The following is a 14,348-nucleotide window of genomic DNA, read 5'->3' as shown; positions in this document are numbered from 1 at the left end:
AATTAATGCCTGAGTGTTTAAGATATTCTCTCTTAGTGAAATGCCTGTTCCCTCCTTCTTTGCCTAGCTAATCTTGCTTATCTGTAGAATCCATTTCCACAACTGCACCCACAAGAAAGTTTTCTTTCCATGTCACACAACACTGAGTCCCTTTTTAAACAAAGCAGTCATCTCAACCCAATGTAAGTCAGTCCTTCTTTGTCTTAGTGCCGCTGCCTTAAATAGAGATGACACTCAATCAAGGCTTATTTGATGCATAAATGAATGTTTGAATGAATACATGCATTAAATTTTATTTTAAAACCACATGTAATGAAGTCCTTGCTTTGTTGAGCTACAGTGAAATTTTACTGTGACAACTAAACAGTGAACTGAATTTTAGAAAAAGGTTAAATTCATGTCAGAAGACATTTAAATTTCAGACTTGACTTATTAATTACCTACTTTGTTTAGAATAAACCGTAAAAAAATTTTACTTGTATAAATTACATATAAAATTTCATTATAAAATAAAGAGATGTACTTTAGATGTCTTATTAAAATATATGCAATCTAGAGTTTAGGAGATAAACTCCACAAAAATTCAAGGCCCTGCACCCTCAATGAAGTTTCTGGGAGTTCCATAATTTGGGGCATGACAAGATACCCACTCCAAGGTGAAATACAAGTTGCTGCACTTCACATCATCTACCACAAAAAGAGAGACACAATGCTTGGTTAATTTTTCTGGATTTTGGAGGTAACATACACCGAGTGTGCTACTTTGAACCATCTTTAGTGGCCCACAAGGCTGCTGGCAAATTCAGGATGCAGTATAAGCCACCACACCACTTGGGCCTGATTATCCAGCATATCCAATGACAACTTTAGTGTCCAAACAGGACAAGTGGGAAATAATGGAAAGAAGGGATGCTCTATGGAGCCTCCCACAAGCACTAAAATGAGAATAAGAGTGCAGACTTCTAGGATTTCTGAAACACTTATGCCCTCTTCTGCAAATAACTATTCTACTTTGAGAAACAATTTCTGTCTTGCTACTGGGCCTTAAGAGAGGCTGAATGCCTAACCATGGGGATATCAGGTGACTATGCAGTCTCAACTTCCCATCACGAACTGTATACCTAGACATAAGGGTTGGGCATGAGCAGCAGCAATCTACTATCAAATAAATATGGTATGAGAAACTGAGTTTACCAGGTCCAGAATAAGTTGCATGAGCAGGTGGCTCAGATTCCTTCAACACCAACTCCTACTGCATTGCCTCTTATACCTCAATCTGTGCCTAATGCCCACGTGGGCAGTTCCTTATGAATAGTTGAGGAAGAAAAAACTTGAGCCTGTTTTATAGATGAGTCTGCATAGCATTCTAGTACCACCCAAAAGTGGACAGCCCCACTCAGAGGGGACCTGAAGGAAAGTGGTGAAGGAAAAACTTCCTAGAGAACAGAACTTCAAGCAGTACATTTGGTTGTCCATTTGCCTAAAATGAGAGATGGCCAGAGTCACTGACCTAAACAGATTCACGAGCAGTTACTATGGTTTGGCTGAATGGTCAGGGATTGGAAGGAACCTGATTGACAGATGGTAACAAGGAAGTTTAGGAAGAGGTATGTGGAAGGACCTCTTTCAGAATGGGCAAAGACTCTGTGTCCCATATGAATGCCCAAAGGACATCCACTGTAGAACAGGCTTTGAAAATCAGGTAAAGAAAATGGCAAGCTCTATGAATGTCAAACACTTTCCCCAGCCACCCTAGTGCTTGTTCAATGGGCCCATGAATGAAGTGGTCATGGTGGCAGAGATAGAGAATATGCAGGGGCTCAACTGCTAATGTTACTGCTAGATACCTAATCTGCCAACGGCAGGGACCAACGTGAGTCTCTGACAAGGCACCATACCTCAGGGGGACCAGTCAGTCAGACGGAATCAGATTATTTACATTGGACCTTTTGTATCATGGAGGAGGCAGATATTCCTCCTCACTAGAATAGACACACATTCTGGAAATGATCTGCCTTTCCTGACCATAATGCTTCTGCAAGCACCACTACCCACAAGCTTACAAGTGCTTTATCTACTGTCTTGGCACGCTAGACAGCATTGTTTTTGATCAAGGAACTTATTTCACAGTAGCAGAAGTACCACAATGGTTTCTGTCTTCCCCAATAGCAGAATATATGGGTCTGGTATTCAACACATGGAAATAGGAGTGGCTCTTCTCACTGCTATACCTAATAACTCATTCACAGAATTTTTGCTTCCCCTCCCAAAAAATTTTGAGCTCTGCTAGTTCTCAGTCTTAGTTACAAAGATTGCGTCTACCAGGAAACATAACTATGGTTCCACTGAATTAGAGACTTCCACCTGGCCACTGAACCAAGAGGTAGGAAAAGTGGGGTTACTTGATTGGTCTGAGTGACTGATCCCAATCAGCAAGGAGAAACTTGAGTTGCTGCACAGAATGGGAGTTAGGAGGACTAGCTGAAGCCCACGGAATTCTCTTAGGCTCCTTGTAGTACTTCTATGTCCAATATTAATGGTTAATGGAAAACTACAGCAACCAGAAAAAGGCAGGACCCTTCTGAAATAAAGATTTTGTTCCCACTATCAGGTAAAGAACCTGAAAAAGCTCAAATTCTGGCTGAGGGCAGAAGTAATAAATAGGTAGTAAAAGACGAAGCCAGAGATATCAACTATGGCTCTGTAACCAATTACAGAAACAAAGACAGTAGTAGCTTTTCATATTTTCTCTTTGCTTTATTGTATATGTCTGTACTTGTGTAAATGTTAACCATTTCCTTCTTCCCTCTCTTCCTCATTTTTATTTTATACATAAGTTGTTGCAGGTGAACTTTACAAGGTAGTCTTTAGTTAAAAAAATATTCACAGGCACTGTAAAGGAATATATAATTAATATAGTCAGTAACGACTGTTGAGACTGTGCATCTCATTATTTTGGGGAGAGAGTAAGTACTTCTTCACTTGTATGAAGGATAGCTATATCTTGTTAGGTGGAAACTGAGTTCTTTTGTTGTTGGATGGAATTTCAAATGTGTTTAGAAGCATTCATATAGAACTGAGTAGACAAGGGAACGGATTATGCCAGTTATTTATTGCCGCTCAACTTCCAATGTATCGGGTATCAGCTTCAAATCTTTGTAATAAAGGATCTGGATTTAGTCAACATTCTCCTCCTGTGACCTGGAAATGTTAAAGCTTTCTCAGTAGAGGATGCTAGTAGACAGACACTGCAGTACAAAAGTCTTCTTTGCTCTGGGAGGTATGTGTGTGTAAAGCAAAGGGAAGTCCTGTTCCCAGCCTCAGGGCCCATCTGCACCCTAGCAGGGGAGTGAATGTTCTCTTGCTTGCAAGTCCTGGTCAGCAGTTCCCTTCCTGCCAGCCTTGCCCCAATGACTGTGGACCAGCTGGTCCAGGGCAACCCAGTGAACTTCTCCACTGTCTATCAGGCTAAAACTAACACATTCTCCAACAAGGTCTGAATTCAAGTTTGGAGGAGAGGGCCCACATTTCAAGTTTGTTCCTTCCTTGGGTATTCTCCCTTAGCTTCTTTATCCTAATTCTTTGAAACAGTTAATAACTCTAAATTAAATTGTCCCTGTTCAAATTACTGTGTGCTTCCTATCTCCTGACTGATACAGTAACAAACATCTCAAAATCTAGAGAAATAGGCTACATTTTTATAAAGTAGAATACTATTTCTCCTTCTTCTATACTAGATAGTGCTCATATTCTATGGTATCATAATGCTCCTATCCCACCACTATTATACTACAATAATTAATATTAACAGAAGCCAAAAATTTATTTGATGCTTAATATATGCTAAGCAGTAATCTAGGTAGTTTATCTGCACTGACTCATTTAATCCTAACAATCACCCTACAATGACCTATTACAAATACCTTTCAAATGAAAAATATAAATACCCTACCCAGAACTCTTCTTTAAATAATTATGAAGTAAACTATAATCACATTTGCTGTGAAGTTCATGATGGTTATAGTAATGCCTACTATAACTTTGTGGTTTTAAAGTCTCATACATTTCTATCGGTTATTTAAAAAGTTAAACTTCACTGTCTTGACCACAAACTAATGATGAATTACTGTGGCTGATTAATGGCTACAGAAAGTCCTCACAACAAATTCTTGACCACTCATCACAGCAAGAAAGAGTGAGGAAATATTCAAAAGAATAATACTAATAATCCTAAAGCATCACTGTAATCAATTATCAATCCAGATTCTTCTGTCTCAGTGGCTAACTCATTACAAATTTATTAATGTGAGTTTCACACAGGGGAATGAACAATACCCAAAGGTTTAAATAATCAAGAACTACTATACATTTTATTTGTAAAAAAAGTTGATATGTTTTATTCTACTAGTTAGGAAGCACAGATTTTATTTAACCAAAGGCCAATGATGTAAAGTGTCAGGACTCAAAACATGACTTTAAAAACGGCATCAAAACTGAGATGTCCCATACCATCTATAGAGTAGACTGTAGCTTGATACTTAAATTTAATAGTTTTGAAACTAAATTAATTTAGCTTCAACTAAGTCTTAAAGCCTAAAGATTACAACATTATTTGAAAAGAGTGACTAAAAAATTACATTCTTTTCTTTTTGTTCAGGAAGATTTCCCCGAGCTAACATCTGTTGCCAATCTTCTTCTTTTTGCTTGAGGAAGATTTGCCCTAAGCTAACATCCATGCCAATCTTCCTCTATTTTGTATGTGGGTTGCCACCAGAGCATGGCTGCTGACGAGAGGTGTAGGTCTGCACCCGGGAACTGAACCCAGGCAAGCAAAGCAGAATGCACCAAACTGAACTACCAGGCCATGGGGCCAGCCACCCAAAATTATATTGTTATGTCACCAAATTATAATTTGAAGTCCAAAAATCTTAAGAATTGCTAACAGACCAAATTCTCTAAGAATACTACATCTGACCATCTTTCCAATCACCCTTCTCCTTTTTTTTACCCAATAATAATGATGGTGATAATTAACAATTACTTATAATAGCCAGGTACTGTTTTAAGAGCTTTATACATATTATTTATTCCTCAAAACTAGCCTATGAAATAGATTCTACTATTGTCTGCATTTTATAAATGGGGAAACTGAGGCACAAAGGGATTACATAATTTACCCAAGAAGTATTAGAGCACAGACATGAACTCCTGTACTCTGGCTCTAGAGTATCAACTTTTACAGACCCCTATTGAGAGCTCTGAGTAGTGGCTTGCTAAAATCTCATAAAGATACTTAAGTACGTACTATTATTATCCTTATTTTACAGACAAAAAAACTAAAATTTGTCCAAAGTTATATAACTAATAAATGATAAAAATCAGGATTCTAAACTAGTTTGCCTTACTCCAAAAACCAATTTCTTAACTATTAAGATATATTTCCTCTCTATACCCGTTAATAATAATGAGTTCAAAAACCATCAGATATGGGGCCAGCTGGGTGGCACAGCAGTTAAGTGCGCATGTTCTCCTTTGACGACCCAAGGTTCGCCAGTTCAGATCCTGGGTGCAGACACGGAACTGCTTGGCACACCACGCTGTAGTAGGCATTCCACATACAAAGTACAGGAAGATGGGCACAGATGTTAGCTCAGGGCCAGTATTCCTCAGCAAAAAGAGGAGGACTGGCAGCAGTTAGCTCAGGGCTAATCTTCCTCAAAAAAAACAAACCATCAGATAAATCAGAACAAATCCCACATAAAACTAAAGATCAAATAGGAGTAAGATACCATGTCATGGTATAAACTTAAAGAATAAGTATATAAGTATAAACTTATACCCTCAGAAATAGTAAGCATCAATTGATTCCTGCTGAGCAGTTCCAATACTACCAACCCAAAGACATTTATAAAATGTATCACCTACTGAGAGAAAACACACATCCCACAAAAACAGTTTAACATAAAAGATAAATAGTTGTAATGTTAACTTTGCCTGTCACATGCACTAAGCAGCAAATGCAAACATACCTGCAAGGAGGCAAGACCATGGAGTCTTTCATTAGCACAGATCCAGAAAGCAGAATATACCAACATCTGGCAATAGTTTCTGAACTGTTTAAATGAATAAGGAAATATATGAGTAAATAAACACACTCACATATATATAGATTCAATACAAAATACATAACACGAAATACATTCTAATAATGTCACAAATCATTAAAAATTAAGTAATACTACTTGGAAATCTGAGAAAGTTTGCCTTTTGCCTAAGGTTTTATAAAGACCATGTTCACACGGGAAAAAGTATAATCACTATCTTAAAATATAGACTTCAGAAGTATATGTTTATGAGTTCTATCTTATTAATTTTATCATTAACTTCACATTCTTCATTTTTGTGTACTGGATCATCAGGTTTGATGAAGGTTAACTTAAATACTGCACTACATCTGCATATTAGAACATTCTATTTCTGATAACTTTTAAGTATATTAAAGATATTATTTAGACTTCACAAGTTTATCAATGTTGCCTCTTAACTTTCAATTATAATTTGGATCATGATAATTTATTTAAATTTTATTCTGACAGACATAATAAAATGTCCACCCAATCTTTCACTTTATATGTGTTTGAGGGATAAAACGAAAGAAGATCAGATGACTTAAGTCTGTCAGCATTTTGGTTCAGTTAAATCTCCAATGGAAACCCAGAATCTTGCTAGATGTTAGTTTATAATCTAAACTAATCTTTCTCTCTCTCTCTTTCTCTCAAATACCTTTATTTACCATACCCAGGGCTTCAATTAATTCCAATATGTAGCAGATTCTAATATTTATAAAACAAAACCTTTCCTCTGAGCTGGAGAACTGTTTATCTATCTGGCTGTCTACTTGACATGTCAACTTCTATATCTAACAGACACCTCTAACTCAACGTGTTCAAAATCTACCTATCATTTCTTTCAAGCTTGGATCTTTTCTAGTATTTTCTGTTCTCAGTGAATAGTACCACCCTCCATCCAGAAACCTAGGCCTCTTTTGAAATATGACTTACAAAATCCAGAAGGAATAAAATCAATAAAGAAAAATTTGCCCAAAATTAAGACAGCAGAAAGTTATGACTGGATGCTACCATAAGCCTCCAATTTTTATCTCACGTGGCTGAAGTAGTCACAAAATAGTCAGTAAATTGTACTTTAAATGCAGGAAAAATTGTGAAGTTTATTCCCACCACCAAGAGAGACAGGCCAGGTCATGAACCAGAAACTGTTCAGACCTTGCAAAGAATTCCAATCTCAGAACATGGTTTGGAAAGTGAAACCCTTTAACTCTTTAGAGGCCATGCTATCTCCTTTCTCTTTGAAAGCAAATGAATCCAAGAATAATCTAGCCTAGAGAAGGGAGGCATCAGATCTTACTCCTTCAAAAGCTTCACACTGCTCCTAAGATAAAGATCAAAAACTCTTCAAGTGACCTTCACTTGCCTCTCCAGACTCCTCTCTTACCATTTCCTCTTCTTTCCTCAAAGCACTTGAATCACTGGCATATTTTCACTTTTCATATCCTGCTGCTTCCCAGTTAAGGTCAACTATACATTCTTTTCTCTGACTCCACCAAACTTCTGAATGTAAACTCTTAACTTTCACATTCTTTTTTTTTAAAATTCTTGTTTATGGTTAGCCAGATACAAATCTGCATAACTCTTAATATTTTTAAAAGTTTTATTGAGGTACAATTCACATACTATAAATTCGCCCATTTTTAAATGCACAATCCAATGATTTTTATGAAATTTAAAAACATTGTGCAAATATCACCACAATCCAGTTTTAGAACATTTCTATCACCACAGAAAGATCTCCTGTGCCTTCTTTGCAGTCAATCCCTGCCCTGGGAGCAATAATCTGCTCTGTCTCTAGAGATTTGTCTTTCCTGAACAGTTCATATAAATGGAATCACATAATATGTGGTGTTTCTATCTTGCTTCTTCCACTTAGCGTGTTTTTGAGGTTTGTCCATGTTGTAGCATACCTAAGTACTTTATCCCTTTTTATTACCAAACAGTATTCCACTATATGGATATATGGCATTTTATTTATCCATTCTTTGGACACTTTGCTTGTTTCCAGTTTTAGGCTAGTATAAACAGTGCTACTAAGAACATTTGTGTACAGTCTCTGTATGCATGTATGTTTGCATTTCTCTTGGGTAAATATATCAAAGTGGAATTACTAGGTCATTTGGTAAAATTGTTTAACTTTTTAGAACGCGTCAACTGTTTTCTTAAGTGGCTATACTATCTAACATCCGCACCACCAATATATGAGGATTCCAGGTGTCACCATATCCTTGTAAACACTTGTTATTGTCTACCTTTTTTATTGTAGTTATTCTAATGGGTACAAAGTGATATCTCAATTTTTGTGCATGGTGTAAGGTAAGCATCTAAATTAACTTTCTGCATGTAAATACCCAATTAATTCAGTACCATTGGTTGAAAAAACTATGCTTTCCCCATTGAAATGCTTCAGCATCTTCATCAAAAATAAACTTTTCACTGTTGTTCCTTTTTAATCCTCAATCATGTTATACCCACACTGTGTGCAGATCTTAGCTAGAGGCCATAAAAAAAAAAAAACTATTCGTAAACATAATGATTTACTTCTGGGCTCTCAATTCTATTCCAATGATCTATATCTCTATACTTTTCCTTGATAACACTTAAATATGTGTAACTATTTTAATTTTCTCTCCCCTACTACACAATAAGCTCAATAAGGACAAATACTGTGTCTTCCCACCATTCTACAACAGGGTAAGAATAACATATAGCAGACAAACATTTAATAATAAATGAATGGATCAACAAATGAATATAACCATTAAAATCCTTATGAATCCAGTAAATACTTTAGAAATAATGATAAATGCAATGTGCAGGTAATGAAACATGAAAAGTCAATACCATTCCTACATACCAGCTAAATCTATATAATAAAACAGGTCACTATTGCTAAAACTTTTAGAAGAAAAACAGAGAAGAGGATCTTCACAATCTTGAGAAAGAGAAAGATTTTGTTTTTTAAACAGGACAGGGAAAGCACTAATTACAAATAGAAAAATTGAGAAAGTCAGGAATTTCTCTTCTTCAAAATATGCCATTAAGAGAGGGGAAAGGCAAGCCACACAGTGGGAGAAGACATTTGCAGCATATGTATCCCAACAAAGGACTAGGATACAGAATTCATAAAGAATTTCTACAAATCAACAGAAATAGATTAGACACCCCAATTAAAAAATGGTCAAAATTTCAGAAAGGAGCTATTCAAATACCCTATAAAAACATGCAAATCATTTATCATCATTAGTAAGTAGGGAAATGTAAAATAAAAGCATAATGAGACAACAAAATGAAATACGTGTTAGATTCTAATATTAGAATCTTCTAAATTTGAGCACACATATTTCTAATAATTCTATTCCTAAGAATTTGCCCAAGAGGAATGAGAAAATAATGGCAGAAAAAGACATGAACAAAATGTTCATAGAAACTTTATTATTCACGATTGTAAAAAACTGGAAACAACCCAAATATCTATTAACAATGGAAAGCATAAACAAATTATTTTCACACAACTGTATACTGCAAAGCAATGAAAAAGAATGAATGCAAAAACACAAAACAATTTCAAACATTTGTGAAGTAAAAAAAGCCTAACCAAAAGATTTTTATCTATATGGAGTCAAAAAAGAGGAAAAACTAATTTATGATGATAGAAGTTAGAACTTGACTACCTTTCCAAGAGATTTGACTAGAACCTTCTGGAGAGCTGGCATGTTCTATATGTTCACCTGGGTAGTTTACACAGATGTACATATTTATTAAACTTCATTGCAATATACACCTTTTGGGTAATGTATGTTGTATTTCAGTTTATGCACATATTTCAATCTGCTCCACTGAAACCGTTCCAGAATCAAGTGAATCTCTGCTAAAAGTTAAATTTAAACATTAAAGCAATTAATTTAAGCTAATCATGGAAATACTTACCAAAAAAGAATTTGATTGCCACTGTATCTCTCGTATCGTGCTCTTGCAGACAACAATCTAACATATTAAAAAAGTAAAAATTTTAAAGATTTTACCTTAAATTGTGTTTCAAAAATTCTGTTATAATTACCTCAACAGAAAATGATCAGAGCAACTACTAAATTTTTCAATAAACTACAAGTTTAGAAATACATACATTAAATGCAATATTTTTAAAAATAGCAATTAGATAATATTAACAAGTATAATACTCTTATGTATATTTTATAATCTGTCAATTTTGCAATAAATAGCGTCTTTGTTTTGAAGAAGAAGATTAGCCCTGAGCTAACATCTGCCACCAATCCTCCTCTTTTTGCTGAGGAAGACTGGCCCTGAGCTAACATCCATGACCATCTTCCTCCACTTTATATGTGGGATGCCTGCCACAGGATGGCTTGCCAAGCTGTGCCATGTCCGTACCCGGGATCCGAACCGGTGAACCCCCCCCAGCAGCTGAAGCAGAACATGCGAACTTAACTGCTGCGCCACCAGGCCAGCCCCAAAATAATGTCTTTTTTATTATGAAGAAATATACATTTGTCTGATTCACTACTGAATCCTCATGTGAAGAAAACAGTTACTGACAGAGGCATACACACATGCAAAACACCCATTGAATAAATATATAAACTTGCTTGAACTTAAAGAACACTTTTAGTATTACTAAATGCTCCAGTTTTCAGTTTTCTTCTTGATATACTTGACATATGCTAACATCTAAATTATGCTATAAAGAAAACAGAAAATAAAAATTTCCAATTACATTTTAGCAATCTGGTCCATAACCAGAAACTTAAAGAACAGCCAGAAAAAAGGATGGAGAAGCTGGTCATGTAAGGAAAACACATTTTAATTAAAATGTTACACAAAGTTACAAGAGCTAGTGCTTTAAAGCAATCAAAAGTGTTTTTACAAATAAAATCACAATGATATAAGAGGAGAGAAAACTCATTTTACAGAATAGGAAAATGAGGTTCAGAAAGTTTATGGGTCTTGTCCATGGGAGCTTATACCAAATCAAGAGTCTTGGCTCTTTCCACTTTAATACAACACTACATCATACCGTGCCCATGCTAAGCATTTGACATAACAAATATCAAGAGCAACCACAAAAAGAAAAGTTTTTATTCACTGGTTAGCACAGACTGAGCACTATGCTTTGCTTTAGATAGTTTGTACTCTCATTTAATCCTCAAAAGACTGTAACAAAGATAATTTTATTATCCCTATTTTATGGAAGAAAAAACTGCAGCTTAGAGAGATGTTAAGACTTGCTCAAGGTCTTATGGCTAAGAAAAACTGTGGTGAGAAATGCAAACTCCTATGCTTATCCTACAAAAAGTCCCTATGTGATTTCGCCCCTGCAATTATCTATCCAAATTCATTTAAATAAGTCCATAGCACATGCTCTTAAACAGAGCATCACACTTACCTAAGCTGATGTTCCCTGAGATTTGATAATATTTCCATTCCATGAAGGTAAGAATAAATAGTATTTAAGTCCTGTAGAATAGAAAAGATTTTAGATTATTTTTCAAATACACTTTCTAAAATATGACCCTCCCCTATGCTGATTTTAAGCAACCAACCATTTAGGACAGAACTTTAATCTATGAAAGAGTCATAAAGTCTCTGAATTACAAGAGATTCGACAAGGTAGAGTGTGTGCTCAACTCACACAGAAACCCTTCGTCAGCATGGGTGTTGGCCTCTACCTCAAACAATGCCAGAAATCAAAAACTCTTTATTATATATGAAAGTCTATTTAATTTCTAAGTGGATGTAACTTTTCTTCTTCAGTGACCTCCAAGTATTTGAAAAGAGTTATTATATCATGTTTTAAGTCTTGTTTTGTTTAGTTTTCTCCAGATTGCACAGTCTCAGTATTTGCAGGTTCCACATCTTTAAGCATCCTGGCTGACTTCCGCTGGAGGTGACCCAGTTTGTCAATATTCCTCTTAAAATATGACTTTCTAAAAAATATCTTTCCAAAGAGATTCAAAGTGATATTAATCTACCACTAAACAAAAAAGACATCCAATGGGACAATCCTGTTCACCCTGTGAAAGAGGAAGGAAATCTTTCTCTAACCTTCTTTCAGATAACAAGGTATTAAAAATCCCAGGATGATATAGTATAACCTCAGCTAAGAGCAGTGGTATAGCAAAAGAAGAAAGTGGGAGCAGTCCACATTCCTAAAAGAATGGAGTATTTTACCACTGATGTTATGTACAATGTTGGTGCATGGTGACTATAAAAAAGTTTAAATTCTCTACATAAAATATTCCTACTCATTCTCCTAGAAAGAATAATGCCTGTACGCTAGGGTAGATGGCTCCCAAACACTGCCCTCCTGCTTTGATATGCAACTAGCCAAGAGAATTATCAGATGACATAGAGAAGAAAAAGAAGACACCTAAGACAACTTGTTTTCCAATTGGTTAATAAGACAACATGGAACTACTAAGAAAACAGCAATAATCTTTGATTCCAAAGATTACAACTGCCAATTAATCATGATGCATTCAATGACCACACATATCTCTGCTAAATCCTTACTAAATGAGAGTGAAAAAGATTTTAAAGTTATTAAAAAAAAAAAGAGATGAATAGATTAAAAGAGGAAACCACAGCAATGAAAAAGGTCTATAAAATTCCAGAGGACAGCTGATGGAATAGTGATATGACAGTATTTCCAAAGACGGCTACAATGATATTTCTTATTCCATTTGGTCTTTTCCAATGGAAGCTTACCACTCCCCCATCAAAAACTGGAATCTACGTGTTCTTCTCATGGATCTGGGTTGGTCCTGTGATTTGTTCTGACCAAAAGAATGCAGCAGAAGTGAGGCTGTGTAACTTTTAAGATTCAAGTACCCTGAGACCACCAATGTCGTGAGGAAGCCCAAGCTAGCCTGATGGACAAGGGAAAGGCCATATGGAACAGCACCAAAGCACCAGGTATATTAAGTGATGCCTTCTTAGACCAGCCCAGCTATTGGCTGATTGGAGCTAAGAGAATGATCCCAGCAGAGGTTCTATGGGTCAAAAGAACAAACCTCTCAGTCAAAATCTTCTGAATTGAGGTAAAAAACAGAGTTCTGGCAAAAGTCTGCCTCATAGTGGGCTCACTGAGCCTGCAGATCCACCTAATAGTCTGTCCCCACTCCCCGAGTTTATAGTCAGAATTCAGGTACTTGGCAGTTAGAATAACTCTCACAATGGATCCATGACCTATGCAGTAAAAGCTGTGATAGTGGAAAAAGCCAAGTGGAAACCTCTGAAACTTCCCCATTCCTCAGAAATAGATAGTAAATAAAAGACAATACTGCTTCTAGAGGGACAAAGAACAGCAAAGACTCGTGCCATGAGTAAAGGCTTCAAGTATGCAGGGGTGATGGTCCCTATCATGTATCACCTGCAGAAAGCTGACGGATCCTAAAAAATGACTGTAGACTGCCACAGACTTAATCAAATCCTAACTAATGTTCTTAACATAGTATTGTTGCTAGAACTGATTAAGCCTCAGGTATTGATTTGGTGAATGCATTCTTTTCTATTCCAATTACAGAACAGGGTCAGAAACCGTTTGTATTCATGTCATATAATATTAACTTATAGTTTTGCCGTAGGGCTAAAGGCTTTCACTCTCCGTCGTATTCTGAAGATATCTAGACATCCTAACCCATTACATAGATGATGCCTTGCTGACTGGACAGAATGAAAAAGAGAATCAGTGAGAGGTGGCTGGAGTCCTTGGTAACATACTCATTTTCCACAGAGTGGGAGATAAACTCTATGAGGACTCAAAGACTTGCCACTTTAATGATTTTAGGGGTGTGGTGGTTGGGGACATTTCAGGACATCCCCTCCTGACAAATTGTTGGGACTTTGGTTTTAGGTCACGATGGAACAAGAGGGACTGGATTTACCCTCCACCTAAAACAACAAAAATCAAAACAAATATGTAAAACAGTTTTCAAGAGAGAAGGCATCAGGAAACAGAAGACAGTGACACCTGAGAGAGGGGAAACAAATGACGTCATTCATATGATTATATGAATACCTTACTGCCTGGTGTTATCTTGAGTTAAGGAGAAGGGCTGGCAGTCTGGGGAGCAGAAGGTGGCTAGACTTTGCAGAGCAGAAGAGAGAGAGAGAACACTACACAGAGAGAAAGTATGTTCTGGAAACCTACAAAGGGTCTCTTTTGAGTCTTAAGTTGAATAGTGATCATCTCATATATGT

At 36.3% G+C, this 14,348-nt stretch overlaps 1 protein-coding gene across 21 annotated transcripts in view; it reads right to left on the bottom strand.

Annotated features, from left to right (window-relative positions):
* RAPGEF6 (Rap guanine nucleotide exchange factor 6) overlaps positions 1–14,348 on the bottom strand; it is a 200,200-nt gene that overhangs the window by 161,595 nt on the left and 24,257 nt on the right. For all 21 annotated transcript variants that reach the window (XM_070571179.1, XM_070571180.1, XM_070571181.1 and 18 more), the window contains exons 2-4: positions 11,533–11,603; positions 10,059–10,115; positions 6,030–6,113 (exon numbers count right to left, since the gene is read on the bottom strand). In XM_070571179.1, the coding sequence (XP_070427280.1) occupies positions 6,030–6,113; positions 10,059–10,115; positions 11,533–11,603 (212 nt within the window). The remainder of the gene's footprint in view (positions 1–6,029; positions 6,114–10,058; positions 10,116–11,532; positions 11,604–14,348) is intronic.

This window comes from Equus przewalskii, chromosome 13 (assembly GCF_037783145.1).
Source record: "Equus przewalskii isolate Varuska chromosome 13, EquPr2, whole genome shotgun sequence".
Taxonomy (NCBI): Eukaryota; Metazoa; Chordata; class Mammalia; order Perissodactyla; family Equidae; genus Equus; species Equus przewalskii.
Note: the sequence above shows the minus strand (reverse complement) of the source record. Positions and strands in the feature narration are given on the sequence as shown.